Genomic DNA, 27,722 nt, shown 5'->3' with positions numbered 1-27,722 from the left:
CTCTTCAAAAACCTTATGGACTAGCTACTTAAGGCTTAAATTCCAGTTTAATATTTTTTCCTTCATGTGCTAATCTGTGTTAAAATGGCAAAAGGATTATATTTCTTTAAAAAACAAAACTCAATTTATAAATCAATTGTATTACACCTATTCATATATAAATATTAACCATTTGTCTTTCTTCTCAAAAGCTTGTATGTCCAAGTATTCTGCTGGATGCATCTATTATTATCCATCTTTCCATCATAGCCACAATCCTGCTCAAGCAGAAAAATTGCAAAAAGACCTTAAAAGATATCTTACAAGGAAGATTGGATTTGAGGCAGTCATGAGAATAAGATGTACAAAAGGTATGGCTTACATCTTGGAATTGTTTGTACAAGAAGTTTCAGATTATATATTAAGCTAGGGATTGCCTGCAGTAGATAATTGAGGTAAAGTGAAGCAAAATGTGTTTCACTTTTAAAAAGGCTCATTTGAGAACACTAGTGTGTGAGCTGCCAGCTTTTTGCTATTTTTAAATACAGTACATACATCATTAAACATTTGTACTTTGGCTTTCTTTAAAAACCTTAGGACAAAATATATAGTGTTTTTTGCATCTTTGCATTTTCTTGTTTTATATCAGATAGCATGGTGGCTCACATTTAAGACCTTTTTCATAGCCTGAAAAAAAAATCAGAAGGAAAATCCTGTTTGAATGCAATACCTCAGACATGATCCACTGTGTCCACATTGCAATTTGCTAGGAAGAAACTTACAGTAGCTACTATAAGTTTCTGCACAGTGTACTCAAATGATAACTGTTACACATATTAGGTAATTCTACTGGAAGAACCAAAATCTTAGGCCTCAGGTTTCTCAGGCAAGAGAAGTTGTATCTGAGGAAAAAAGTACAGCTTTCTTCCGGTCAGTGTTTATATTATCACTAAAGAGTTGCTGAAGGTTTGGCTGTCCATTATCAGTACTATGGAAGAATTTTCCTTAAGATAACATGATGAATTATAGATCTGATGGTTTCTCCTGTCCCATCACTGCCTTCTGTTCTGGGTTATTTGAACCAAAATAAAATCTACCTTGCATTGCATTCAGGAATGAACAGCCCTGTCCCCTTCCTCTGATGCAGCTGATCCCGTCACCACCCTTGTTACCTATTACAAATCTTAAATAGTATTGATAACCTTGCATGAGCCTTTCACGTTGGGGGGAATTTTGCTTAACGTGTCCTTAAGATGCTCTGAAAGGAGAAATTTTGCTTGCAAAAATTGGCCATTGATTCCTAATATCACACTTGTTCAGAACTTAAAAAATGAAAGGTACATTAATTTCAAGATAGACATTTTAATCTCTTTCTAGGTATTGTATACATTTGAATTCTCCAGCACATATGCTGATAATTGATATGAAAAGTACAGTTCATCCTGCTTAATCAAAAATGTGGTGGTGCACGGGATGTGCAATTAAATATAACATTTCTGTTCTCTAACTAAGACAGGTACAGCCTTTGATAAATTAACTTGTTAGTAAGTGCCATCAAAAATTTAATTTGGGCATCAGAATCATCTACATGAGTCAAGAAATTAAATCCCACTTTGCCTACCCATTACTATGCGAAGTGTCTAATATTCTGAATATATAGGTTTAAAACAGTAAACTTTAGAGACTATAAGGTTAGGCTCCTTAATTTGTCTGGAATCAATAATGCCGTCCCAAGGCATAGCCATTTGTTTGTTGTTAAATGAAAGCAATGACTTAACTCTTCCATAGTTTTTTAAGTTAGAAAAACATCAATGATGTTCTGCAGGGGCTCACTTGTTATGTAAATAAGACTCTCCACTGCTCTAATTGATCTATTTATGCATCAGTTGAGTACATTATATACAATGTCCTATAATTCAAAATGATCTACTATAACATGGTTTATATCTGTAGAGAAGTAGTTAGAATGAAGGTTCAAAACGACTGTGTATTCTGTAGAAATGCTCAGTGAACATTTGTAACTAATGTTAAATTCTAGAGTGTTAAAATTAGGAACGCTTCGATTTTATATAATTTATTTTACTGAACTTGATGATGTATGTCCTGATTTTGAATGATTCTCGTAAGTGACTGGTTTCTAAATGCATAGTAAGTAGTTTGTTGCTGCGATATACATTCCTTTCTTCTTGCTCTGCTTCAGTCAGATTTCACTACTAATTAACTGTAAATGCAGGAGAACAGCAAAACTTATACAATATTTTTGCTTACCCAGTGTAAAAAAATATTCTGATAGTCAGTTCTGGTACTTAGTATGTGCAGACACATTTAATTCATTAAGTGCTAGTCTCTAATACACCTAGACCATCCCCTTTGAAAATTAAATTATGAGAGACATGGTGCATGGTTTTATAAGAACTGGGTCTTATGATTTCTTCTTTAGCTGTACAAACTTGTAAGTTCAACATCTTTGCATAGTCAAAGAATTCATCAGCCTTTATGGCCAAAAATAATCTCCTGTTGTTTATTTCACTGGTGGTATTTGTCTTTGCTTGAAGTGTTAATTGCACTTATAACTCTGATTGTAATTTTCTGTGACCAAATTGGCTTTACTTGCGACTTCTAGACTTGATTCTTGTGGACACTGATCTACTATGAATTTTTTTGAATGTCTGGGAGCATCTGTTTTGGTTTTGACCATCCTCTGTACCTTTCCATACAGTGTCACCTCTTAGGCTAAGAAGCATAGAAGGGTTCTTCTGACAGTTCTGAGCTATCTCACTAGTAGTGGAGCTCCATCACAAACCAATTCTAGGGAGAGGCTCACTCATCCACCCTCAACTTTTCCAGAAGCTTTGGCATGGCTAGGGGGAGATGGGACAGGAGAAGGGAGGGAGCGTCAAAGAGCTTTTAGAAAAGAAAAAACAAAAGCAATGTGGGGATACTGCAACAAGTTATATTTTGGACAAGGCATTTAGTAGAAAGTTAGAGCAAATGTTAATACAAAAATAAATATACAGACTTAGGTCTTGCTCCAGCTTCCACGTATGTGATTAACTTCAAGCATGAGAATAGTTCCATGAGACTGCTTGAAGTTAATCATTTGCATCTAATGAAGTGGGTATTCACCCACGAAAGCTCGTGCTCCAGTATAACTGTTAGTTTGTAAGGTGCCACAGGACTCTTTGCTGCTTTTGCAGATCCAGACTAACATGGCTACCCCTCTGATCATTTGCATAAGGGTTTGCAGGATTAGAGTCTAATTTTTCTTGTCCATCACTTCAAGTTTAAATGTTGGCAGTCAGGGCAGTAGTTTGTTTATAAACAGTATTCAAAAATGGATGTAAACTTGAATTTTATGAGATTATCCTTAATTTTCTTACCATTATATATTGTAGTTATGCAGTCATTGATAAATTTACATTAGTATTTAGAAAAATTAACTTTCATTACCCTTTTTTAAATAAAATTGGAGACTTGGTTTTTAAAAAGATCTAATTATGGAAGTTCGGTTTTTTATGTTGCTGCTATCCGTATTTTAAATTATCTCATCTGCTTCTAGGTCTTTCAATACATACTTTCCATGGAAATTTTTTTGTGCGATCTACTGACTTGCTGTCACTTGCCAATATCAATCCTGATGCTGGATTTGCAGTACAGATGTCCATCGAGGAGAGTCTAACAGATACATCTCTGGTGTGTTTTCAGACTGCTCTTTTGTATACTTCCAGCAAAGGTAACTGGAAAACAATCAACAATTTATTGTCTTATTTCTCCTCAAAATAAATCCAGCTGATATTTTTGAAGCAGCAGTATTTATTTCTGTACTTAATTCTATGACCTCTTAGGTATCTTCCCTCCCATTAGTTCGTGATTTCTCTTCCCTGTCTAGTTGCAATTTATTTTCTTTTTTAAGGCAGTTCATCTTGCACTGAAATAAATGCTCTTGCTGGTTAATGACTCATGCAGAGGCCAATTGGTCATGTTCTTAATTGAACCATCAGATTGAGTGCAGATTTCTTTCTTGCTCATGACAGTACATTGTCTTATTACCAAGACAGCCTAGTTAATACTTTTGATATTTTTATGCTAAGCCTGAAATGTCTTAACATATAGGAACCAATCCTGCAAAGTTTCACTCACATGCTTAACTTAATGCACTTCAACTCCCTATTGAAGTCAGTGGTACTACTTCAGCCCTGTACAATTAAGCACACATGTAAGTCTTTCCAGGATCTATGGCCGTAAACTTTGTTGCAAGTTAGAATTTTTTTCCATATTAAATCTAATTCAGGTAAAATAAAATGTAATCTCAGGAAGTGAAAATTAATTTACAATTACATTATTATTTATCACCAGTAATGTACTTGCCACTATATAGTTCACCAAGAGCTGAATACTGACATTTTTACTCTGTGAATAGTCCCACTGAAGTCAGTTGAGCTTCTTGTGGAATTGGGTACTAAATTTGAGTACAGGTGGCATAATCTGGCCCAAATATAGCTCCTGCCACAAAGACTGTATGGTTTAAAAGACAGGTATAGGGAAAATAAGTTGCTCCTTCCTCTGGAGTGTGTCCTAAATCTCTTCTTCAGGAGCCTCTGTATATTACCACTGATGAGATCCAAAGGACTGGTGTGAGTGTAAATTGCTTGTGAAGACCAAAAGAACAAAGTTTTCTGAAGGTTCCAAAATCTTGTGGTGCAGGCATCTTGGATTCGAGGAGTGGGAATATACATAGGCACCTCTGGAAGATCTAGTTTCTGGTAAATAACTTTGGTTCATAAATTGTTATGAACTCAACTTGGTCATTGCATTATGAAAGTAAGTTTTCTAGGGAGGATTTGAATGTAAAGAGAGTGGTAGTTTTATGAAGTTGGATTAGGAGATTTCATGCATAGTGGAAGCATGTAAAAGATTTCATAGATGGGATGGAAGAAAGGAACAATTGTGGGCATCAGAACTGATGTCAGCGATAGAGCAAAAGAGTCTGGGATGAGAGAAGGAATGCAGTAAACAGTATCAATTGCCTCTTTCCTATCTGTGCATATTGAATTATTAATTTATTCGTCATTTTGGTGTAGGTGAACGGAGAATTCGAGTGCACACACTTTGCTTGCCCGTAGTCACTTCACTGTCTGATGTGTATGCAGGAGCAGATGTACAAGCAGCTGTCTGCCTCTTAGCAAACATGGGTGAGTATGGCAGTAGGTGATCAAATATGTCATTGGCCAAGTTTGCAAAAACCCCTTATGCTCAACTTGATGGCACATCTGTGTTTGTTCATTTGTAACACAATAACTTGTGAATGCTGCATCTGATCAATTCTAATATTTTAGGGAATGTTCTAGGCATCAGTAGCCAAAACCATGTTGATTTTGGGAGAAAAGGAGGATGCATGGAGCCCCTGCCATCTGTTTGGCACAGCTATAGCTTCAAATACCTCTGCAATTGTCTGGAGATCAAACAACTAGTTGATAGGAGCCCTAACACCTTCCTGCATAATAATAATCTTATTTCATCTCTGTCCATCTTCCCAAAAGAGTTCAGCATGTTAACACCCTAAATGACTTATATCCCAAACAAATAATAAGTTGGGGGGAGGAACAATCATGGATGGAATGGGGGTGTGCACACATCCCCTGGCATGAGGGAGGGGAATTGGGGTGGACCATGTTATGGGGTGAGGGAGGGCACAGAGCCCTTAGCATCAGGGGAATGGTGGGAATAGGAGACGTTGGTTAAGGCCTGAAGGGAATGGGGTGCACATAGAACCTGTGGCGGGGGGGATGGTTGTTTATGGTGGATAAGTGAGAGGAAATTGGAGCTTGCACACAGCCAAAGCCATTGCAGGAGAATGGAGAACCTTGGAATGGGGGCAGTAGGAAGTACATGAGCCCCTGTCTTTGGGTGAGAATATGGACTCTGGTATATAAGGAGGGGGCTCACAGAACAGAGGGGAGATTGGGTGGATTTTGAGGGAGTCCCTGAAGGGAGGGGATGGAAGGATAGCAACGGAGCTAGTGGGTGGAATGGAGCTTACAGAAGCTATAAAGTGTGCCGCACCATAGCATATTACATAAAAAACTACATTAAAATAACGTCAGTAAAGAATTGCCAGATTTATGTATTCCCGCGCAACCTTAATTTGGCCCAGTGTACATCCAAACTGTGCACTGAGTGAGGCAGGGATGCTTGAGGAAGAAATACTATGAGATCGTAATGCATACATACCGGAGAACCAAATTACGGATGCATAGCTAGCTGTACATCTGACATGTCCTTATTTTTGAGTCCTTGACCAAAATGTTCTTTTAATGTAACTTCCCAGTGTTTTTCAAGGACAAAGGCAAAAACCAATTTTGTTATGTATGTTTTGTACAGCGGTAACATTGCTGTCATCAGGGCTTGTACCTTGAACCTTTTATCATTGCTGCTTGATTTACAGATTAACCATGTGAGCTGACAGCAGAAGAAGGCTGTTACCCCAGTGGGGTGGGGAGTTGGTTGCTGGGTCCATGTGCTGAGTCCAGATGGCAGTAAGGAGCAGCCCAGTTTGGTATTCTCTTCCTTACCTGTGGAAGTGGGAGGCTCTTGCTGATATGGTACCCCAGGAGCAGGATTGGGAGGTTGGGAGAGACTGACTTGGCCATTCCTCCCCATGGCAACTGGAGGAGCTCTGGCTTTGTATGGTGCCCTGGGGAGCTGGGCCCATATGCTGGGTCCAAGAAAAGAGGAGTAGTTTTCACTGTAGGAAGCCCAGCCTGGTTCTCTCTCTCCTTCTTCTACCACAGCTGCACTGGCAGCTCCCAGGCATTCCCAGCAGAGTGTCTGCTGCTGCTGTTTTGATGCCACCATGGGCAAGCGTCATTAGAATGTTCAGTGGCTTTGGCAGTCTGCACACATTTTTCCTGAGGAATGAAAGTGAGAATCTCTTCCCATTTACTTCATTTGAACTTGTGGGTGTTCAGTATTTCTGAAAATCAGGCGCTATGACACATATATTATAGCTATCATATTATAGTTTTATTATTGTTACATAATTTTTGTATGCAGGTTTATTATTGGTGTCTTCACTTTGCCAGGGTGATGTTGGATAACTAATGCTTTCTGGCCTCCTGCTATTTCTCTGTTTGTCTATATGTAACATAACTATTTAGTCACTTGCAGAATGTCAGGGCATGTTCTAGGCATCAGTGGGTAGAACCTTTATTGGTGAAAACTGGGGAATTGATTCAGAGAAAAAACATGGCCCCCAGATTGTCTGGTGTAGCAGACAGATGATGATCTCTGTGCCCAGAGATCTCTGGTGCCGCTGTCCATACATGTCAGCAGCAGCAGCATAACTTGCGGTCTGGGGAGATTGACTGTGTCCTGGAGTCTAGGCTAGGACCATGTCTATATTACTGACTTCCGCTAGTCTATAGCTCTGGTCAGGAGTGCAAATAAGTGTGCAGCAGAAGCCCCTAGTGTGGACACAGCTATACCAGCAAAACTGCACTTTTACTGTATAGCTTTTTTTGTTCCTTTTGGGGAGTGACTTTATTATACTGGTACAAAGCTGGTATAGCTGCGTCCACCCTAGGTGTGTTTAGCATACTGGTATTCCTATATGGGTGAAGGGTTGCTATTGTAGACTTAGTCTAACAGAAATGAGAGCCCTAGAGAGAGGGCTTTTATGCGGCATGCTGAAGGGAAAATGGGGATCCAAAGAGGGGGGCAGAAGCAGCTGGAAGGATGAAGTGATGATGGGGGAATCAGGGATCCAGAAAGGAGTGAGGTGTGGAGGAGGGAGCCCAGGTTCAGTTTCTGAAGTGTGAAGAACAAGCGAGCTCTCAATGCAAGGGCTGGGGACGTATCCATAAGCCCCATAACTCCCTTCTGCTTTCCTCCAGTTCTCATTGCCCCTCACTATACCAAATTGCTGAAGGCATCCCATGCTGCTGTCTGCACGTTGCAGGCAGCAGCTTCGTATGCTGCTGTCTCTCACTGTGGGGTATATAGTTGGCCTACAGAGGAAACCAACTGTGACCCTGTAGTATAAAGGTAGTCAGTTTTGTGTGTGTGTGTTTTTTGTTGAGGTCCACATTTCTTGTCAAGGTCCAGACTCCAGGGAAAATCATTTAAAAAATAACAATAATAGTAAGTAAATAGATTTTGGGGTCTGTTCAAAAGTGTCTGGTAGTTCAGATTTGGCCACAGTCCATCTATTGCAGGGGTCAGCAACCTATGGCACGCGAGCTGATTTTCAGTGGCACTCTGAACTTCCTTCTGTAGCTTTGGCTGTAACTCCTGGTCTAATTTCAGTTGCTGATGACTTATGACATGCAGGAGATGAGGCTAAACAAGCAGGTGGTCCCGTCCGGCCCTGGATTCTCTGGCTTGTCTGGCCCCCATCATTGCAGTAGCTGAGCAATTCATTATTTTTAAGACACTTAGCCTCCCAGCAGTCATGCAGGGCAGGGCAGTTGTTCCCATTGTACAGAGGGAAAACTAAGGCACAAAGGAGACATCCACACCGTGATAAAAAACTCGCCGCACCAAGTCTCAGCCTAGGTCAGCTGACTCAGGCTTTCAGAGCTAAAATTAGCAATGTAGCTGCTGCGAGACCTTTTTCTGGGATCTCAGAGCCTGAGCATCTACATCACTCTTTTCAGCCCCGCGAGCTGGAGCCAGTTGCTGGCTGTTCATAACAGCGCAGACATATCCAAACAGGCTGAGTGACTGGCCCAAGGTGACATGAGAAGCTGTAGCAGAGGAAGGCAGGGGTGGTGAGTTGTATGGGCGCATGGTGCCCGAGCTCCAGGAATTTTCAGGGCCCGGGGGCCCAGGTCCACCAGTGTTCTGATCGCTCAGAAGTCAGTGTGCAGCTTAAAATATCCAAATACATGCTAGACATTGGAAAACTCTGCAAGGAAAAGCAAGGGCAAGGATCACACTAAACTGATAAGATCTGCATTTTAATTTAATTTTAAATGAAGCTTCTTAAACATTTTAAAAACCTTATTTACTTTACATACAACAATAGTTTAGTTATATATTATAGAATTAGAGAGAGAGACCTTCTAAAAACGTTAATGTATTACTGGCACCTGAAACCTTAAATTAGAGTGAATAAATGAAGACTTGGCACACCACTTCTGAAAGGTTGCTGACCCCTGGTCTATTGACTACCCCTGCTCTAGTATGTACTGTGTTTCATACTAATTAATGGTCTACTAAATAAATTGTATTGGGAGAAGCTAATAGCACTTCACTTTTATAGATGCTAAATTCACATTCAGTTTGTAGATGGCTTCCTACAACCAAAACATATTTACGGCCCTGACATTGCAATAAAGGAAAAGTTTAACTGTAGCTGCTTTAGCAAAACAGATCAACATTTCTCTTACTACAAAAGCAGACCTCCCAGCAGTCCCATGTTTTGCTATGATCTACAAACCCCCCTGTCCTGTGGGCTAACTAGACTCAGCTCCACACTCCAGGCAGTGCGATCTGCTTCTCCCTCTTATTCCCCCTAAACCTCCCTCACAGCTCCTCCACTCCCTGTTCTCCAGTTTGCTCCTCTGGCCTTTTCTGGCACAGCTGGGCTGCTTTTGCCCTTTAAGTGTAGACAGGCCCTTAGGAGGCTAAGGGCTCTGAGTCATAAGGATCCTAAAACTCCTTCTGGTTGTATAATTTGATTTTTAGAATTATGAAAGATTTCTGAGTACAAAATGAGACCTGTAATTTGCAGTAAATAGGAATATTGAATATTGAGCAGCATTTGAAGTGCAGATAGCCTTTAAAAATAAACAGAAAAGATAAACATTTCTCAGATTTCTCATTCAAAGACATTTGGTCCAAACTGCAGAGGATCAAGGGAGAAGGTTCTGCTGAAGTTGGCATTAGTCACTTTTTAAAGTGGCATGAGACCTACGATGGCATGAATTTTAATGTATGGTTTATTAGAAAACAGTTATCATATCTTTGTTTTTGACAGACATCTTCATTTTTTCCTTTCACCCAGAAGCAATGACCATCAGCTGTTTGCCACTTCTTTACCGTTGTCATGTAGCACAGAGTTTTCTTTTTTTCTATGGACTGCTTCTGAATCAATATTCTTTTTCTTATCACAATGTCAAAGCTGGCACATAACTGAGGAATAATTGCTCTGTTCTTAATTATTCTCTATTTCCTCAATATTGTAGATCTCCAGGAACAGGGACCTAGCAAACAAAGAGAGTAGCTGCATTGGACTGCTTCTTTTGTCTTAACAAGGTGTTTTTTCTTACAGGAAGCTGCAATTTATTTGCTCCCGTTAAAAATTCACCAGCATATCTATTTTTTAAATCTTACAATACACTTCTTAGAATCGTACCTTTTTTTTTTTTTTAATATTTCTCATGACTGCTTTTAATAAGATTCAGCAATTAAGGCTTTTATTTATTTGTCTACTTTTGATTCTGCAGCTGTGGATCGCTCAGTTTCATCAAGTCTTTCAGATGCAAGAGATGCCTTAGTGAATGCTGTGGTAGATTCATTGTCAGCATATATCTCAACTGCCTCAAACCTGCAGCAGTCCACACTGATAGCACCAAATTCCCTCAGACTGTTTCCTTTATATGTTTTGGCTCTTCTCAAACAGGTACTCTACAATACAGTGTTGTTCATGTTGGACATCAAATACAAAGCAGTGTTTTTCTGGAAGTCTTCAGCTTTAAGACAGGCTGTAAACATTGATTCATAGTCTAGCTTCTTTTCCCTCCTGTTATAGACCCTTTTGTTAAATTATTGTGAGCTATCCACTTTATTATGGGGGAAAGTATCCTTGTACATAAATTGTTGAAGAGTTTATTTGCATGAAAAAGATGTAGCTAATGATATGTCAACAGTTCCTGACTAAAATTTTTAGTTCACCCTTTTTTGAAATTCAGTATTTCATATCAGTTTTATTTACATTTTCATTTCATAACAAAAACTAGAAAATCAATGTTGTAACCATTAACATTTCTAAAATTTGGGATTGAATCAGTGTTGCTTGAAATTCTGTCTAGAAGCAATTTATTTCTTTTTTCTCAATTTCAAACAAATAAACTAAATACTCTCAAACATGTGAGACCAATACCGGAGACCTCTAAAGAGAAATCGGTAACATCAGATGTCAGTCTCGCACGTGATTAAAGAGAAACTGAAGATGAAAGTTAATACTATGTATTTGTTAAGTAGGATTTCACTTCAAAGAAATGCTTAATATTGCACTAGGTTTACAAACACTTTAAAATGTTTACTTTTGAAAGTTTTTCATTTTAAAACAAAAGCAAAATCACATTTAAAGGGTGGAAGTAGAGCACTTTCTTCGGCCCTGATCCCAACAACAGATCTTGGCTTAAGTTGAGAGATGTTCATATTTAAATCTTGCATAGTCTGTACAACATTTTCCAAACAAAGGATCTCTCTCTAAAATTAAAATTAAATAGTAAAGTGGAATTTCTTCAAATCAGAGACTCATAAGCTTTTATCTCCTTTGAGGCTCACAGATAGCCACAAGCCCAGAACCAACATAGGACAGTGATTAAGGCTACCCTGGAAGACTAACAAACAAGGGTAACAAAATTGGATCTTTTACCACTGTCAGTTCATATGAAAGACACATACATGACATTGCTTTAAAAATAACAGCAGTTGAGGAGATTAACAGAAAAATATTTTGTTTTTCTCATTTAGAAGCCCAGTGGGGTACAGAAAGGACAGTGGAAATATTTGAGAAACATGACAGACCAAAGAATTAGAATACTTTAAATTCATGCTGGAGCAGAAAAGATACAATCCAGCAGGGTCTGACTATTGTTGCAGAGACTTCTGACTGAACATGGGCATTGCCCTACTGGATCAGACCATTCCATTTAGTCCAATGTCCTGTCTCTAACAGTGGCCAGTGGCCTTCAAAGAAAGTTGCAAGAAATCATGCAGAAGATAATTTATGGATTAACCTGTCCTCAAGGAAAGTCTTTCTAAGCCTCATTTGGTAGAGGCTAGTTTGTGTCCAGAAACATGAGGATTTATGTCCCAACCAAAACTTTTGGTTATTTGTTAATCTTACTACTGTAAATTTGGATATAATCTTGTTATCCAAGTAAAGGTCTAATTCTTCTTTTTGACTCTTCAAAATGCATCAGATTTGCCATTCAAGTTAAACTTGATTTGTTGGATACTTTGGAATATTTTAATGCCAATATTTGCTTTTGAAAAATTAAGTAAGTTTTTGCCAACTGTGTATCTGTGAGATTCATAATGGGTTTTTTTTTGGCCAGTGCCAAACCAACATTTTACCTCTGAGTTGTTTAAAAGCAATACAAAACATAAAAGGTGCCTTAAATCAACATACTTTCTTACAGAAAGCATTTAGAACTGGCACTAGCACTCGCTTGGATGATCGTATATATGCCATGTGCCAGATAAAGAGTCAGCCTCTTGTTCATCTGATGAAAATGATACATCCCAACTTGTACAGGATAGACAGATTGACCAATGAGGTACAGTATGAAACCATTTCTTATGGAATAAATGATTTAATTCTGAATAAAATAGAATATCTGTTGAACCTAACTGTAGTGTTGCCAACAGTTTCTTTAAAAGTTTTGGGTGTAATTTTAAATATTTACTACTTCTGTGCTTGCCATGGTAAAATACAATAGATTAAAAAAAACCTCCAAAGGTTTGTCTCAGTGATTGTGGTACCTTGTCATCATCAGTTTATATAAAGAAGAGTAGATAATATCCATTAGGTCTGTTACTAGAGGTATGTTGTTTTAGCCGTGTGGGAAGGATGAGTAACGTAGATATGCTGAGGAGTTCTAATTTGTATATACGTGTGGATGAAGTTATTTGGCTCATAGTGGAATGATAAATACTTAGCTGCTTTTCCATTTTGTATGAATGGGATGTTGGTTTGCGTGTGAGGTGAGTGGGATTCTTTTAAAACTACATGTACAAAAACATTAAGGTTTTTTGTTGACTGAAAATGTAGATGAGGTATGGTGATTGGAAGTAATGGGACTTCTAATTAAAAGAATGGGCATTACTCAGGATCAAAGTTAACCATGTTTGCAGAACCATAAAGTCTGCATTTTTATAACTAATGCCACAATAAAAGTTTGCCATTTATGAATTTACATCCCTAACTCTAGTTTAAAAGTTTTATTTGTTTGGGAATACTCTTTAAGTATTTTAAAGAGCATTACATAGTAACTATTTTTATATTGTCATTGAATCTGACTAGTTTAGCTGACAAATTTCTTGCAAGCTGTTTTGACCAGTGCTATTTCAGAGTTTGATTAATGATTTTAAGGAAGCTAAACTAAGCTAAGTTTACTTTACTCTGGTGTATGAATTAATAGGTGTTTCTGGCACTTCACCCAATTAACTGTCTTACAGTTTCTTTAAGCAAGCCAATCCAAGTTTTTTGTTTCTTTTGCTACGGACACTGAAACACCTATAGTCAGCATATTTGTATGTTAAGCTGTTAGTGTTAATAGAAACACATCAGCACATCTCATTGGGAAATCCAGTTCCTAGTGCCAAAGGATTTTAACTCACTCGTCTCTTGCAGAACTATATTTTTAAAACAGTCTGGTATTTTTGTTCACTGGGAAGTTAATTTAAATATTTCATTCTGCATAGCATGGGTTTACCAGGATATTTCCTCAGTTCAAAATATTTACCAAGTAGTTGCTTTGTTTATTTTTTATTCTTATTGTCCTAACAACATGATTTAAAGGAAACCTTGCACAGTTAAGCTATATTAGAAACAGCCAAAAAGAGGGCCCTTTCAAACCAATTAATTCTAGTTTTTCTTTGTTCATTATAGTGATGTCATGTTTTCATAATTTATGACATGTCACAGCCAGGGCTGGTGCAACCATTTAGGCAACCGCTTTGGGGGGGCGCCATTTTCTTCGGCAGCGACCGCAGCGGCCGGATCTTCAGCCGCCCAGGTTGCTGTCGGCATTTAGGCGGAGGGAGCTGGGGCAGGGGAGCGCGGGGAGGGATGCCTGCAGCAAGTAAGTGGGGGGGGCAGCATGCAGGGGAACTCCCAGCCCCAGCTCACCCCTGCCCCTAAGCTCATTGGCACTGCAAACCTGGGAGGCGGGAGAAGTGAGGCAGCGATGGGTGCGGAGCAGGGGTGAGCTGAGGCTGGGGGGTGCCTCAGGGCGGAGGGTGGGGAGTGCCTCAGGGCGCGGGGGTGGGGGAAGGCCGCAAGATGGAAGTTTCGCCTAGGGTGCAAAACATCTTTGTACCGGCCCTGGTCACGGCTCCTACTTATGGGTCATTAAGAAAGTCATTTGAGCACAGAAAAACTTAAGATAGTTTGGACCGACAACAGGACAGGCCCATTTTTCAAGGATCAAGATAAATATAATGCACCTAGTCAGGGTGTAAGCTGGAGAAAAAAGTCTTTCCTGATCTTTGCAGAGAATCACCTTATGCTATAAGCATTACATTTTGTCCTTGTGTCCATTGACACATGCACATGTGAAAACAGATTTGACCCTGAAGAATCAGATTTAGTTTCCTTTATTGTCTTGCTTTGCATAGCTACCGTGTTAATAGTGTTAATGTATAACTTTTAAAATGTGACTATACTGTTTCTTGATGACCTCTACAACCATGAATACCATAGGTTGATTACATTTTGCCTAAATCAGTGTTTCCTGTAGTTGATTTTAAATTTCCTTTGAGTTTCAAGGATCAACTTTCTTGATGCTCATCATAATTGTGTGCAGCGAAGTCTCTGCTAGCTCTTCTTCTTCCAGGCTACATCCTATAATTCTCATTTTCTTTTTATGTACAAATCCCACAAGACCACCTAATGAGTTGTATTGTATTTCTGTGGACTTTTTAAATCAGTGCTACATTTTTTGAATATAATTATCATAATTCAGTCCAGATGAGGGCATGTAATCACTTATGTAAATTTCCAAATTCTTCTATGCAGAAAGGTCCATGTGTCCTTAAAATAGATCTTCAGTATTGTGGCAGAGGGTCACCCTACCGGTGACTGAACCTTTGTAGGCCTGGCAATTGTATTCCTCCTCAGCTGCAGATAAGCTTCTAAACAACCTCCCTGTTGGTTAAAGCAGAAACTGAAACAAAAAAATTGAAAATGCAGGACAGTTTGGTCAATTAGGCCCTTTCAGAACTGTGTAGCCAAGGCCCAAGATTTGTCTGAGGGCCTTGTTAGCTGCTTTAACCTATATGCCAGTCATGGTTATGACCAAAGGGGGATTTCTGCTATCTGGGGGTGGCAATGTTGTACACTTCTGTAGAGTAGAATTTTAGATTGTTGTGCTCTAATAATGTTTCTGTAAAGTAGGAGGATGGTGGCAGACAATCTGTGGTGCTTTTGCCATGGCTGTTTGTAACTTATTTTCATTAGATATCAGAGGTTAGGTTTCTTGGCTTATTTTTAGGCTTAGAAGTTGCATGATGAGAATCCACTTAACGTAATATGTATATTTGTAACATATAAATTATATTACCACTTACGTAATCATCTCTTGATCTATATTGAAGAAACATCACCTGGCATTAGTTTTAGGAATTCACATTAGAAGGAACTAAGATAAGGATAAATGACATTTTGTTAAATGAGGCTCTCTGCAAGATAGAACTAGAAGACTACACTTACAAGTCTCTTTTTCTGTTTTCTCAAAAACTAGTTACGCTTGATGCTGCTGATTATATGTCCTGTTTTATATAATAGGTTTTCTGTAACTCTTTATTATTACAGGGTGCAATACATGTTAACGACAGGGTTGTTCCTCAACCTCCTCTTCAGAAATTGTCTGCAGAGAAGCTGACAAGAGAGGGAGCTTTTCTTATGGATTGTGGATCAGTAAGCTGCCTGTTTCAGTAGCTTTTATCTGATATGAATAAGACAAATGTGTTTCACTTCAGACTTTTAATTGCAGCTGACTCATAGTACCAATACTCTGTAGTGAATCAACCTTAGTTTTTCCAGGATTCTTAATTAATGTCTCAAATGAGAAACTTGAATGTCAGCATTGAATTTGCAAATGACTGAAATATCTAGTTTTGTGATAAATTTCTTAAACAAGCATGGATATTAATGTTTGAAAGGTTAATTTTTCATATTACTATGCATGTATACCAATCAATGTTAGTTGAAATTGTCCTTCCTGAAACTTAAGGCTTTCTGTTTCAATTGTTTCCTTAATGATGTTCGTTGTTTTGAACTGAATGCACAAGGGTCCCAGTCTAACAAATCATGTATGCTCATACCTGTGTCATTGAAAGCAGGGCTACAGACACAATTGAAGAAAATAGTTTTCTACTAAAGTACTATAAGAAAGTATATTTTAGTCTTGTTATCTGGAAATGAAGAAATTTGAACCCTGTATGTTTAAAGTGTTCAGCATGAAGCAGCATTTTCCTGCAAATGTCACAACTATTGACCCGCTTACTCTGAATAATTTGAGGATACTTCTTTAATTCCAAAAAAGTTTTCAAAAAGTGTTTGTACTTACTGTAGTTGCTTAGATGCTATTTAATGATGTAACTGTAGATGCTGCCAATTGATTAATAAGGCAACTATATGAAACTTTGTCAGTAGGAGAACATTTATTGAAACTACTGCTGTTGCTGCATATCAGCTCGTTTGAATTAGAAATGTACTCTGATAATTTTAGTTCCTCGGAAGAATTATCAAATTCTGTATGAAGTTATCAGATTTTACATGAAACCTCGCAAAACCAGAAAAATATCATTCTAAACATTTTAACCCCAAAACAAGTCAGAATCACTAAAACATTTCATTTAATTTCTAAAACTAGACTCCAAAACAAATAAAACATGAAAACTCAATACTCTAAAATATATGCAAGGCATTTTCTTCGTTAAAATTGATTTTTGTCCTTTACAGATATTTTACATTTGGATTGGGAAAAGCTGTGATAATAGCTTCATAAAAGATGTGCTTGGATACCCTAACTATGCATCTGTACCACAGAAACTGGTAAGTGTTTTAATGAGTTATGGAATGTAATACATACATTGCCAAGTTATCTGTGTTCTCCCTTATATTGGCTGTATCGAATTATGAAACTGAATTAGATTTATTTTATTACATTCATAATGCCAGTACCCATTTGCCAGCTTTGTCCAGTCTTTTAAACTTATGTTTAGAGAATGTGGGGCACCATAAAATAGTTTGAATTGTAAAATTAGTTTAATTAAGGCACTAAAAACAAAAATACGAAGGGATTCACCTAAGCAGATTAAAATAATCATGAGATTCTGACTCAGCTGTCAAAAATGAAGGAATCCAGAATTAATATTAGAATTCTTCCATTCATAATTTACCCTCTTGAGGTAGTGGTGTTTGGAGAGTTGATGCTCTGTGAACTCAGTGTAGTCCACAAGATCTACAGTACAACAAATAATAAATAAAGGGTTGAATTTAAACTTTACTTACTGAATTTTCCTAGCTTTGGTCAGTTTTAACAAGGACATCAACCATTAAAGTCACTGGGACTTGACATTCCCTGAGATGCTTTTGAAAATCTCCCCCTAATGTATTTGATTCAGACAGTACTAAGATTTTGTTTCCAAAGGTCAGTTTGTTTTGAGGATCAAGGGACCTTATTTAAATACTGTACTATACAAAAAGTTCTGAACAGAATTGTATTGAGGTAGAACTAAATATGTTAGTTACTGTAGAACAGGTCTGCACAACTCGTAAAGCAGCGAGGGCCACATTACTCCAAAGAAAACAGCTGAGGGCCGAAACCCCCCAGCCCCGCAGAAACACCTCTCCCCTCCCTCCCCCCGGACCTCCCGGCCCACGGAAACATCCCTCCCCAGCACCGCACCGCCCTGCAGAACCAAACCCTCCTTCCCCAGTGCCACCCCCACCAAAACAGCTGTGGGCCAAAAAGGAAGGTTGGGGGTAGGAAGGTGATACTTTGATTTTAAATCAGTCAGGGGCTCTCAGCTGAAGAGGTGGCTGGGAGCTGTCAGGGGCAAATTAAAGGGCGCGGGGCTCCGGCGGCTGGGGGAAACAGGAGCTTTGCGTGGCTGGGGCAGGGATTTAAAGGGCCCAGAGCTCCTGCCGCTGAGGGGAGCCCAAGCCCTTTAAATCCCAGCCCCAGCTCATCCACTGGAGCCGCGGCCGGGATTCAAAGGGCTCTGGGATGCCTGCAGCCGCTGGGGAGCCCTGAGCCCTTTAAATCTCAGCCGCGGCCGGGAAACTCTGCAGGCAGCCCAGAGCCCTTTGATTCCCGTTGCAGCTGGGATTTAAAGAGCTCTGGGCTCCCCGCCTCTGCAGGCAGCGCATTGCCCTTTGATTCTCGGGCATGGCTGAAATTTAAAGGGCTCTGGGCTCCCCGCCGCTGCAGGCAGCCCAGAGCCCTATGAATCCCGGCCGCGGCTAAGATTTAAAGAGCTCTGAGCCTTTTGAATCCCGGCTATGGCTGAGATTTAAAGGGCTCTGGGCTCCCCGCCGCTGCGGGCAGCTCAGAGCCTTTTGAATCCCGGCCGTGGCTGGGATTTAAAGGGCTCTGGGCTCCCTGCTGCTGCGAGCAGCCCAGAGCCCTTTGATTCCCCATCGTGGGCCGCACAGTGAGCCGTATGTTGTGCAGGCCTGCTGTAGAAACACACAGGAAAACTGGTCCTGCCTTAAAGATTACAATATGAAGGACACAAAACAGATGTTGAGGGAGCAGGGGGAGAGGGGTGTGTGAGAAGTGAAGCATGCAGCAGAGTGGTCAGAGTGAAATCGAGCACAAAAACAATAATGTTAGGTCCAAGTTTTTAATGTGTAATCTAGTCCTAACTATCTCTCTACTCAGCCCTAATTAGTTGGCAATTGTAGGTGACACAGTAGAAGGGGGTTTTAAGGATGGATTTGAATGAAGAAAGGGTAGTAGTCTCTTAGTAGAGGAAGGTAGATGGTGCAAGGATAGCTTTATTATTTTCAGTGAAAAAGCAAAGGAGGTGATGAATTTATGATAGGGAATGACATTACAGAAATGTAAGTGAAACTTTTAATAATATAATTCATTCTATCCATTTACTACAGAGGACAGTAATTAGTTTTAAAACTGTAATCCGATAAATGAATTTTTATCCCATCTTAATTGCCCCATAAACCAAGCAAGCCTCAAAGGCAGTATGATCAGTTCAGGCAGAATGAAGCATCTTTCGCTGCTCAGCAGTGATCCTGCAGTCAATTAGAGACGAGTCCAATCTTTATGTTGAACTTTGGAGGTTGCTGTTCAAGGCTAGTTTATGGTAGTTATATGTATGTGGGTCTCTTTAGGGCTGTAAAAGTAATCCTGAGGACAATGCTCAAGAACTTGTGTGGGGAAGAAGTTACAATCATGCATGGGGGGGGAGTGAATACAGTTAAGAGAAAATTTATCTACATACTGTTATTTTTACAGGTCTGTTTCCTAAAATGTCTCGTATTTCAAATATAGTGATTAATTTTATTTAAGATTGAAATCTTTGCACTTAGGCTAATCAAAGAGAAAATGCGTATGTAATGCAATTCATAGTAAATGATTTTGTAGGATGAGATTGGACTGTTTCCCTTATGGATCATGTCATGACTGAAATCCATCTTCTCCCAAACCATTTTTAACTCTTATTCATGTACCTATTTTACTAATTGGTTTCTTATATATACGGATATATACACCCATTCAGTACTCGAAACATAATGTGTAAAAAATGGCTGTTTAATTTGTCAGTCATCCACGATTGGGGTGCTTTACATGGGATTTACTTTTAGAGTAATTTTTCCAGCCTACCATTGATTTATTTCAGCATTATTTATTTTAATTTGTTAAGTTATATTTCTTCACATTATAAAACTTTTATTTTTCTAATTACATTTTTCAACCAGACACAGCTTCCAGAGTTAGATACACTTTCTTCAGAGAGAGCCCGATCTTTTATAACCTGGCTCAGAGACAGTAGACCTTTAAATCCAGTTCTTCAAGTAATAAGGTAAGTATTTTTACAGTTAAACTTTCTGTAATCTCATCTTTTATGCATCTCTGGGGAACAGAATTAGATTCCATAATAGCAGCTTTCAAATCCTGATCCTGAGACATACTGAGTGCTCTCAGCTTCTGATTGCAATTAGTGGGAAGCAAAGGCACTCAGCACATAATAGGAGATGCCGAGCACCTCACAAGATCAGGCCCGGTGGTACTAATGACATCTTACTTGCAGAGATTGCTTTACAAAATATTTAAATTCATTTAATTTTAGAATGCCAAGTCAAAGTTCAGACATGAAAATATTTTACTATTATGAAAATACTAAACAATATGTGCCCCATGATAACTTAAAGTAACTGAATCAATTTCCAGTCTCATTTTATATTAAGGCTCCATTTATAAATGGTTTATAGAGTTAATAAATTATTAATGGATGTTTTAATATTTTGTTAATCGGTTGTTATAGATGTAGTCAGACAGGTCAATAAGTAGCTTATAACCATGGTTTATAACCATCTTGAACACCTTTGTATGCCTACCAGCATGTATATAACTAATGTGCTACTAATGCCTATAACATGTTTACAGTATTTAATAATTTATTAATCCTTCATAAATTATTTATAAAATGGAACCTTAATATAAAATGTGACCTGTATTCTAATTCATCAGAGAACTATACATACTACTGAATTACTTTACTGAAGTCCTTGTTCTTTTCAACCTATTGCCTACTTGAAAAACCAAGACCTCATAAAATGCTTATATTTGTATCCATTCAGTAGATTTTTCATCTCTGACAATGATAGATACACCATGTCTGACAGGTTTTTAAGAGAAATTACACTAAATGTTGGCTGCTGGCTGTTGTCTATGAAGCAAATATTGGTCTTATTTTTTATATGCGGGCAAGAGGTTCAGGCAAATTAGAGTGGCATTGTTGGCTCAACTATCTTGTAGTAAAGGGTGTATCAGCATTTCCTTTGATTTCTTACTTTTCAGATGTTGTTGGTTAACTGAGAATGAAATATCTGTATCTTGGGTAAATTTTTTACACCTTTAAAAATTGAATACATCAAAAACTATTTAAAGAAATGATTATCAGTAATTTCTGTTGATTTATCTAGAGCTTATCTTTGTCACCCAAATTAATAAAAGACAAGAAATTCAAAGTTAGGGCTGAAATTCCCTCTTTAATTCTTAGCCTAGCTACTGCTGTTTGGATTACAGTAGCATCCTGAGGCCTTAATAAGGACTAGGGCATAATTGCAGGAGGTGCTGCGCAAATGATGGAGACAGCCTGTGCCCCAGTGAACTTACAGTCTAAGACCCTGATTCTGCAAAAAAAAGTTTGCTTAGCTTTTAGCTTGCAGTAGCTTCAAGGATGCTGCTGTTATGCTTGAAGTGTTTGAAAGTGTTTTCTGGATTGGGGCCTTATTGCCTCTTTCACTCTCCTTTCTCTGTTCCACCTGCAGAAGGAAAAAATTGTGGATTATATGTCACCAGTGACTATAATCTTGACAATTATATTAAAAGTTAACCCGATCAAAGTCCATTGCTGCCAACAGAATCATGGCACCTGCTTCCACAAAAATCCTTTTTTCCTAACTGTTTCTTATTGAGTCTTTGTTTTGTTTTGTTTTTTAAGGCTAAAGATTTTTAATTTTTTTTTTTCCCTCTCCCTATTTTTTAACCTGGATTCTAGAGCTCCTGTTTTTATAACAGGAAAGACTTCTGATTTTTTACTGGGGAAAACTGATACCCTTATTAGTAGAGTTGTCCAGAAAATGAAAATCCCTTACTATGGAAAAAATTCATGTTTTTGAAATATTTTTGTCCAGGACTTTATAAAGTCAAAATATGACACTTTCAAGAAAAAAACTACTTTGGTCAGCAAACCGGAAAAAGTGAAATTGACAAGGGCCTTCCAGCCTGGCTGCTGAAGAGGCGGAGAGCTGGACTATCCAGGGTATGTCTACACAGCAAAGAAAAACCTGCAGTTGATCCGTGCCAGCCAACTCAGGCTCCCGGGGCTCAGGCTGTGGGGCTGTTTCATTACTGTGTAGACTTCCAGGCTTTGGAACTCTGGGACCCTCCCCACCTCCCAGGGTCCTAGAACATGGGCTACAGCCTGAGTCAGCTGGCACAAACCAGCTGTGGGCATCTAGTTGCTGTGTAGACATACCCTCAGTTACTCACAAGCTCTGGTAACCACTCAATGTCCTCTCCCCCATCCCTTCTCTTTCTCTAGAGGAAGAGAGTGGAGGTGCTCAGTTTCTCTTGCCCAGGGTGGTGGGAAGGCTGTGTGCTCTGATTCTCTGCCTCTAACCCTCCTGAGGTGGAAGGGAGGTGGAGAGTCAGGGTGCTCCGCCTTGGCAGCCTTTCAGCAGGGCAGACAGGAACTGTCCCTTTGGCAAAATTGAAATTTCCTAACAGGACACCTTGTTTTTTGGGAAAAGGGCATTTTTCATCAGAAAATCGTTCAATGGAAAATTCCCTTTTAACTCTACTTAATAGTTTTTTGTTGAATCCTAGATCTCCAAGAGCAATATGCAGTGTATGGACTTCCTGCTTATACTTGTCTTTACAATAGTTTTGTTTAGTGCTTTGACTAAATACATTTTCTTATGTTTCAGAGATGAGAGTCCTGCCAAAACAGATTTTTTCCAGCACTTAGTTGAAGACCGGACAGAGGCAGCATTCTCTTATTATGAATTCTTACTTCATATTCAACAGCAGATTTGTAAGTGAAAGTGGAAGAAAGAAGAAGAAAATTCCCAACTTTGGATACAAACATTAGCTGTGAGAGGAGCACATAGCAACAGGCATTTGCTCTTCACAATATACAGTGCAAAGCACCGTATCAGAAGCTTTTCAGCTAAAGGAAAAATGCTCACGTCCGGAGGAATTTTATGGATTTGCTTCAGCCTGAAAACGATAGGAGTAATGATGCTTGTTCACTAGTACATTTTTAACTGGTTTATACACGTTTCCAGTAGTGCAGCAGTATGGTGCTCTGTTTATTGCAAGCTGTTGAATTTATGTAGCTATGTGGGATGATATTTCTTAATGATATGTAAAATTAGATAAAACCCTTTTTCTTACATTTATTATGATAACCTGTCTGGAGTCAGACTCTTGCAGAGGTGCCAAGGGCAGTGCTGTATGGTGTTTGTTTATATTACTTTTGAAAAGGAATTATTCATATTTACTAAAAGACTTCAACATTTTCTCTGTGAGGACTATAGAGTTTCAATACAGTACATGAATTATAGAAATAAAATATATAATGTACATAACTGTTACATTTGTAAAGAAAATGTAAAAATGTAACTACACAATGAATTGCCCAGTGTGCAGCCATGTTGCATATTCAATAATAGATCATTTTGCCCAGTTAAAATGAGGTTGACTGATAGATAATACATATTAAGAAATCTGAATCACATAGGAGAAACCCAGCTTTGTAATCCTGTTAATTCTTTTACATGGATTTATTTATGATCAGCTTACTAATTAAAAATATTTTGCTTGATCATGTGTTTTTATATTTATGCAACTGATAATCATTTAGAAACTGAACTCTAATGCTGAATCTAAAATTCACTTTTGAAGAGAATATGTTTACCACTTTATTTCACAGATTTCTAGAAGGGGAGAAGAGAATATTTCATAGTTTGAAATGAGCAAATGTATCAATAAGGGTTAGTTTGGGGTCCTTTCACATATTTGGCTTGTGAAAAAGTATAACGTCCTAATATTTTGTAATCTGCAGCAATCCTGGCCCAGGTTTCTGCAACGCACTTTTGTGGTACTCAAAATAAGCATGATTGATCATTGAATGGGATCCTGTGACAGGGTTTCTGCATGATGAAAAATAAGGGATCTAAAAATGTTTCATTAGAGGAAGGGAAAGTAATATTTTATTTGAAAAGTTGGTAAATGTCAAAGAAGCTTATTTCAAAATGTAATCACCTTGCCACTGGCTTCTTTATAACCTGATTTCTGCTAATAAATGTAACTAAATGGCTGGGTTTGTGAACACAGATTAAGCTCCAAAGTTAAAATCTGGTATTGGTGGTCAGGTGAAGGGGGAGGAACTGTTTTGGCCATCTGCTGCAATTGCTGATTTTGACCCAGTCTGAACTTTTGTCACTTGTTTGCTTTAATTAAATGTGTATGTGTTCAGGTAATTGAACTAGGAAGTGCTAAATAATTAAATGGTGGTAATGTTAGCACATTTTCTTTTAAAACAGTCCAGAAAAACATTTTTTAAAAGCATTCAAGAAGTTGAATATTAATGACTCTACCCCCCGGAAAGATGGACTCAAATTGAATCTGTATCTACTATACAGTATTCAATTGAAACATGTAATAGCTAGATATTGCAACTGTTTTCTGATTAATTAAATCCTGAAAGCGTGTTATCCTGAGTGTTTGCACTATATCACAGTTTTGGAGATACCTTATTTAAATTTGTGTATCTTTCCCTAATTAAAGATACTCAAGTACACCAAGGATAGCACATAAGTAAATCTTTGTTGTTCATCTTTATGGTCAGTTACTAAGGGCTTGTACACACTACCACTTATGTTGGTATAACTTTTGTCACTCAGGAGCGTGAACAAGCCACCCCTGTGACTGACATACAGTACAGCAACCTAAGCTCTGGTATGGACAGCGCTGTGTAACTCTTCCACCGACATAGCTACACCTCTTGAGGAGGTGGTTTTATTATGCTGACGGGAGAGCTCTCTCCCATCAACATAGAGCGTCTTCACCAGCTCCACAGGTGCAACTGCGTTGCTGTAGCACTTCTAGTGTAGACTAAACCTAAATGTCTGCAGAAATACAGGCTAGTGTCCCTAAATCAAGACAACACAATGCAACTAACTACATATATTTTGTTCTATTTACACTACACATTTTGAATTAAGGGTAAGAGCTACTGAAGAATAAGACAGGTGAAAAGATGTCAGAAGGGGGTATTAGCATAATCTTAAGAGTTCTTCAGAATATACAGACTTGTAAACTTGACATTGAATATCCAGGAACATTCAAAACAATGATTATGGTGACCGAGTGTGTAAAACTGCTACTTAAAGCTTTATTCTTCTATGTATTTTGTATATAAAAGTTATTATGAAAAATACATGAGAACTATTTGATTTATTTAGTAAAAGCAATTTACAGTATAGAAAAGCTGGTAGTTTTTGGCTCCTTTTATATGAGGATAGGTTAATATCAGATGTTTCTCTTCCAACTACCATAAAGGAATTAGGTGCAGCCGATAAGATATGTGCTCCCACCAAGAAGTGTGTGCAACCACCCTGAAGAAGCATGAAGACCCTCTCATCAGTAGCATTCTAAGGTGGGGGATGTGCTTTTATGATGAGTAACTTTAAAAATTAACAGAGGTTTTTGGCCACATTAAATCTGCATATGAAGCAAGGATCTTTGTTTAAAAAAAAAAGTGTGCCATAGAAACAAAAATAGAAGACATCCAGCCTCCTAGCCATTGAAAGTAGCTGACTCCATGAACTCTTAGATTTCTGAAAGACAGTAGAAACCGGATGGTTCAAGGCACTAGTATTAAGATGACTTCTTAATCGGTTATTTGAATTCAGCCAAGGTGCATAGTAATGGAAGCTGTCAGGTGGCTGTTCTGGTAGTTTTCTCCAGTGGTCCATCTAGCCCAGTATCCTGTCTTCTGACCATGTTTTGTGCTACTTGCTTCAGAGGGAGTGAACAGAAGTGGGCAATTTGAGTGATCCATTCCCTGTCATCCAGTCCTAGCTTCTAGTAGTCAGAGGTTTAGGGACACCCAGAGCATGGGGTCGCATCCCTGACCATCTTGGCTAATAGCCTTTGATGGGCTTATCTTCCATAAACTTACCTAATTTTTTTTTAATTCAGTTATACTTTTTGCCTTCACAACACCTTCTGGCAAAGAGTTCTGTAGATTGACTGCATTGTGTGAAGAAGTACTTCCTTATGTTTTAAATTTGTCTATTAATTTAATTGGGTGACCCCTGCTTCATGTGCTATCTGAAGGAAAAATAACACTTCTTTTATCCACACCATTCATGATTTATAGACCTTTATCATATCCCCCCTTAGCTGTCTCTCTTCCAAGCTGAACCGTCCCAGTCTTTTTAATCTGTCCTTGGATAGAAGCTGTTCCATATCCCTAATCATTTTTGTTGCCCTTCTCTGTGCTTTTTCCAATTCTAATATCTTTTTTTGAGATGGACAAAGGTGGGTGAGGTAATATCTTCTATTGAACCAACTTCTAATGGGGAGAGAGAAAAGCCTTCAAGCTACACAGAGCTCTTCAAATCTGGGAAAGGTACTCCCAGCATCACAGCAAATTGGAAGGTGGAATAGATTGTGTAGCATAAGTAGCACATATTATTAAGGGACTATTCAAGACAGAGTAGCCCATTAACATTTCTGTAATCAAAGGACAAAAAGAGGGGGGTTAGTGGGTTACAGATTGTTGTAATAAGCTATAAATCCAGTGTCTCCGTTTGGTTCACAATTTTTAGTGGCTAGCGGAGTAATGATTTTTAGCTCCCAGGCTCATCTTTGGAAAGTGTTGTGCAGGTTTCCTTTGAGGATGGATAGGTCAGCTATCAATAAGGTGTCGAGAACTGCACACAGAATTCAAAATGTGGGTGTACAATAGATTTATATAGTGGCATGATATTTTCTGTTTTAATATCTAACCCTTTCCTAATGGTTCCTAACATTGTTAGCTTTTTTGTTAATGGCTGCTGCACACTGGATGTTTTCAGAGAACTATCCACAGTGGCTCCAAGATCTTTCTTGAGTGCTGACAGGTAATATATTGTATGTATAGTTGAGATTGTTTTCCAGTGTGCATTACTTTGCAATTATCAACATTGAATTTCATCTGCCGTTTTGTTGCCTAGTCACTCAGTTTTGTGAGATCCCTTTGTGACTCTTCACGGTCTGCTTTGGACTTAACTATCTTGTGTAAGTTTGTATCATCTGCAAATTTTGCCACCTCACTGTTTACCCCCTTTTCCAGATCATTTATGGATATGTTGAACAGTCCTGGTCCCAGTACAGGTCCTGAGGGCACCCAGCTATTTACCTCTCTCCACTGTGAAAACTGACCATTTATTCCTATCCTTTGTTTCCTGTCTTTTAACCAGTTGCTTTTCAATGAGGGCCTTCTGTCTTATCACAACTCGGAACTTCACTTAAGAGCCTTTGGTGAGGGACCTTGTTGAAGGCTTTCTAAGGTCCAAGTACACCACATCCACTCAATCACCTTCATCCACATGCTTGTTGACTCTCTCAAAGAATTCTGATTGATTGGTGAGGCATGATTTCCCTTTACGAAAGCTGTGTTGACTCGTCCCCAACATATAATGTTCTCTATGTGCGTGTTGATTCTGTTGTTTATTGTAGTTTCAACTAATTTTCCCTGTACTGAAATTAGTTTTACCAGTATGTAATTGCCAGAATTGCCTCTGGAGCCTTTTTAAAAAATGGGTGTTACATTAAGCTATCCTCCAGTCATGTGATACAAAGACTGATTTAAGAGAGAAATTAAACCACAGTTAGTAGTTCATCTTTGAGTTCTTTCAGAACTCATCGGTGAGTACCATCTGATCCTGGTGACTTACTACTTTTTAACAATTTGTTCCAAAACATTATCTATTGACACCTCAATCTGAGGTTCCTCAGATTTGTCACCTAAAACGA

General features: G+C 38.6%; 1 protein-coding gene across 4 annotated transcripts in view; it reads left to right on the top strand.

Moving 5' to 3' along the window:
- The window catches only part of SEC24B (SEC24 homolog B, COPII coat complex component), a 96,216-nt gene extending 71,081 nt beyond the window's left edge, over positions 1-25,135 (top strand). For all 4 annotated transcript variants that reach the window (XM_075066207.1, XM_075066205.1, XM_075066208.1 and 1 more), the window contains 9 exons: positions 192-350; positions 3,539-3,712; positions 5,061-5,171; positions 10,428-10,603; positions 12,354-12,491; positions 15,749-15,853; positions 16,901-16,993; positions 19,886-19,989; positions 22,622-25,135. In XM_075066207.1, the coding sequence (XP_074922308.1) occupies positions 192-350; positions 3,539-3,712; positions 5,061-5,171; positions 10,428-10,603; positions 12,354-12,491; positions 15,749-15,853; positions 16,901-16,993; positions 19,886-19,989; positions 22,622-22,736 (1,175 nt within the window). In that variant the 3' untranslated portion in view covers positions 22,737-25,135. The remainder of the gene's footprint in view (positions 1-191; positions 351-3,538; positions 3,713-5,060; positions 5,172-10,427; positions 10,604-12,353; positions 12,492-15,748; positions 15,854-16,900; positions 16,994-19,885; positions 19,990-22,621) is intronic.
- The last annotated feature ends 2,587 nt before the right edge of the window (positions 25,136-27,722 follow it).

The sequence above is a fragment of the Chelonoidis abingdonii genome, chromosome 5 (genome assembly GCF_003597395.2).
Source record: "Chelonoidis abingdonii isolate Lonesome George chromosome 5, CheloAbing_2.0, whole genome shotgun sequence".
NCBI lineage: Eukaryota > Metazoa > Chordata > Testudines > Testudinidae > Chelonoidis > Chelonoidis abingdonii.
This window is presented reverse-complemented; position numbering and strand designations above follow the sequence as displayed.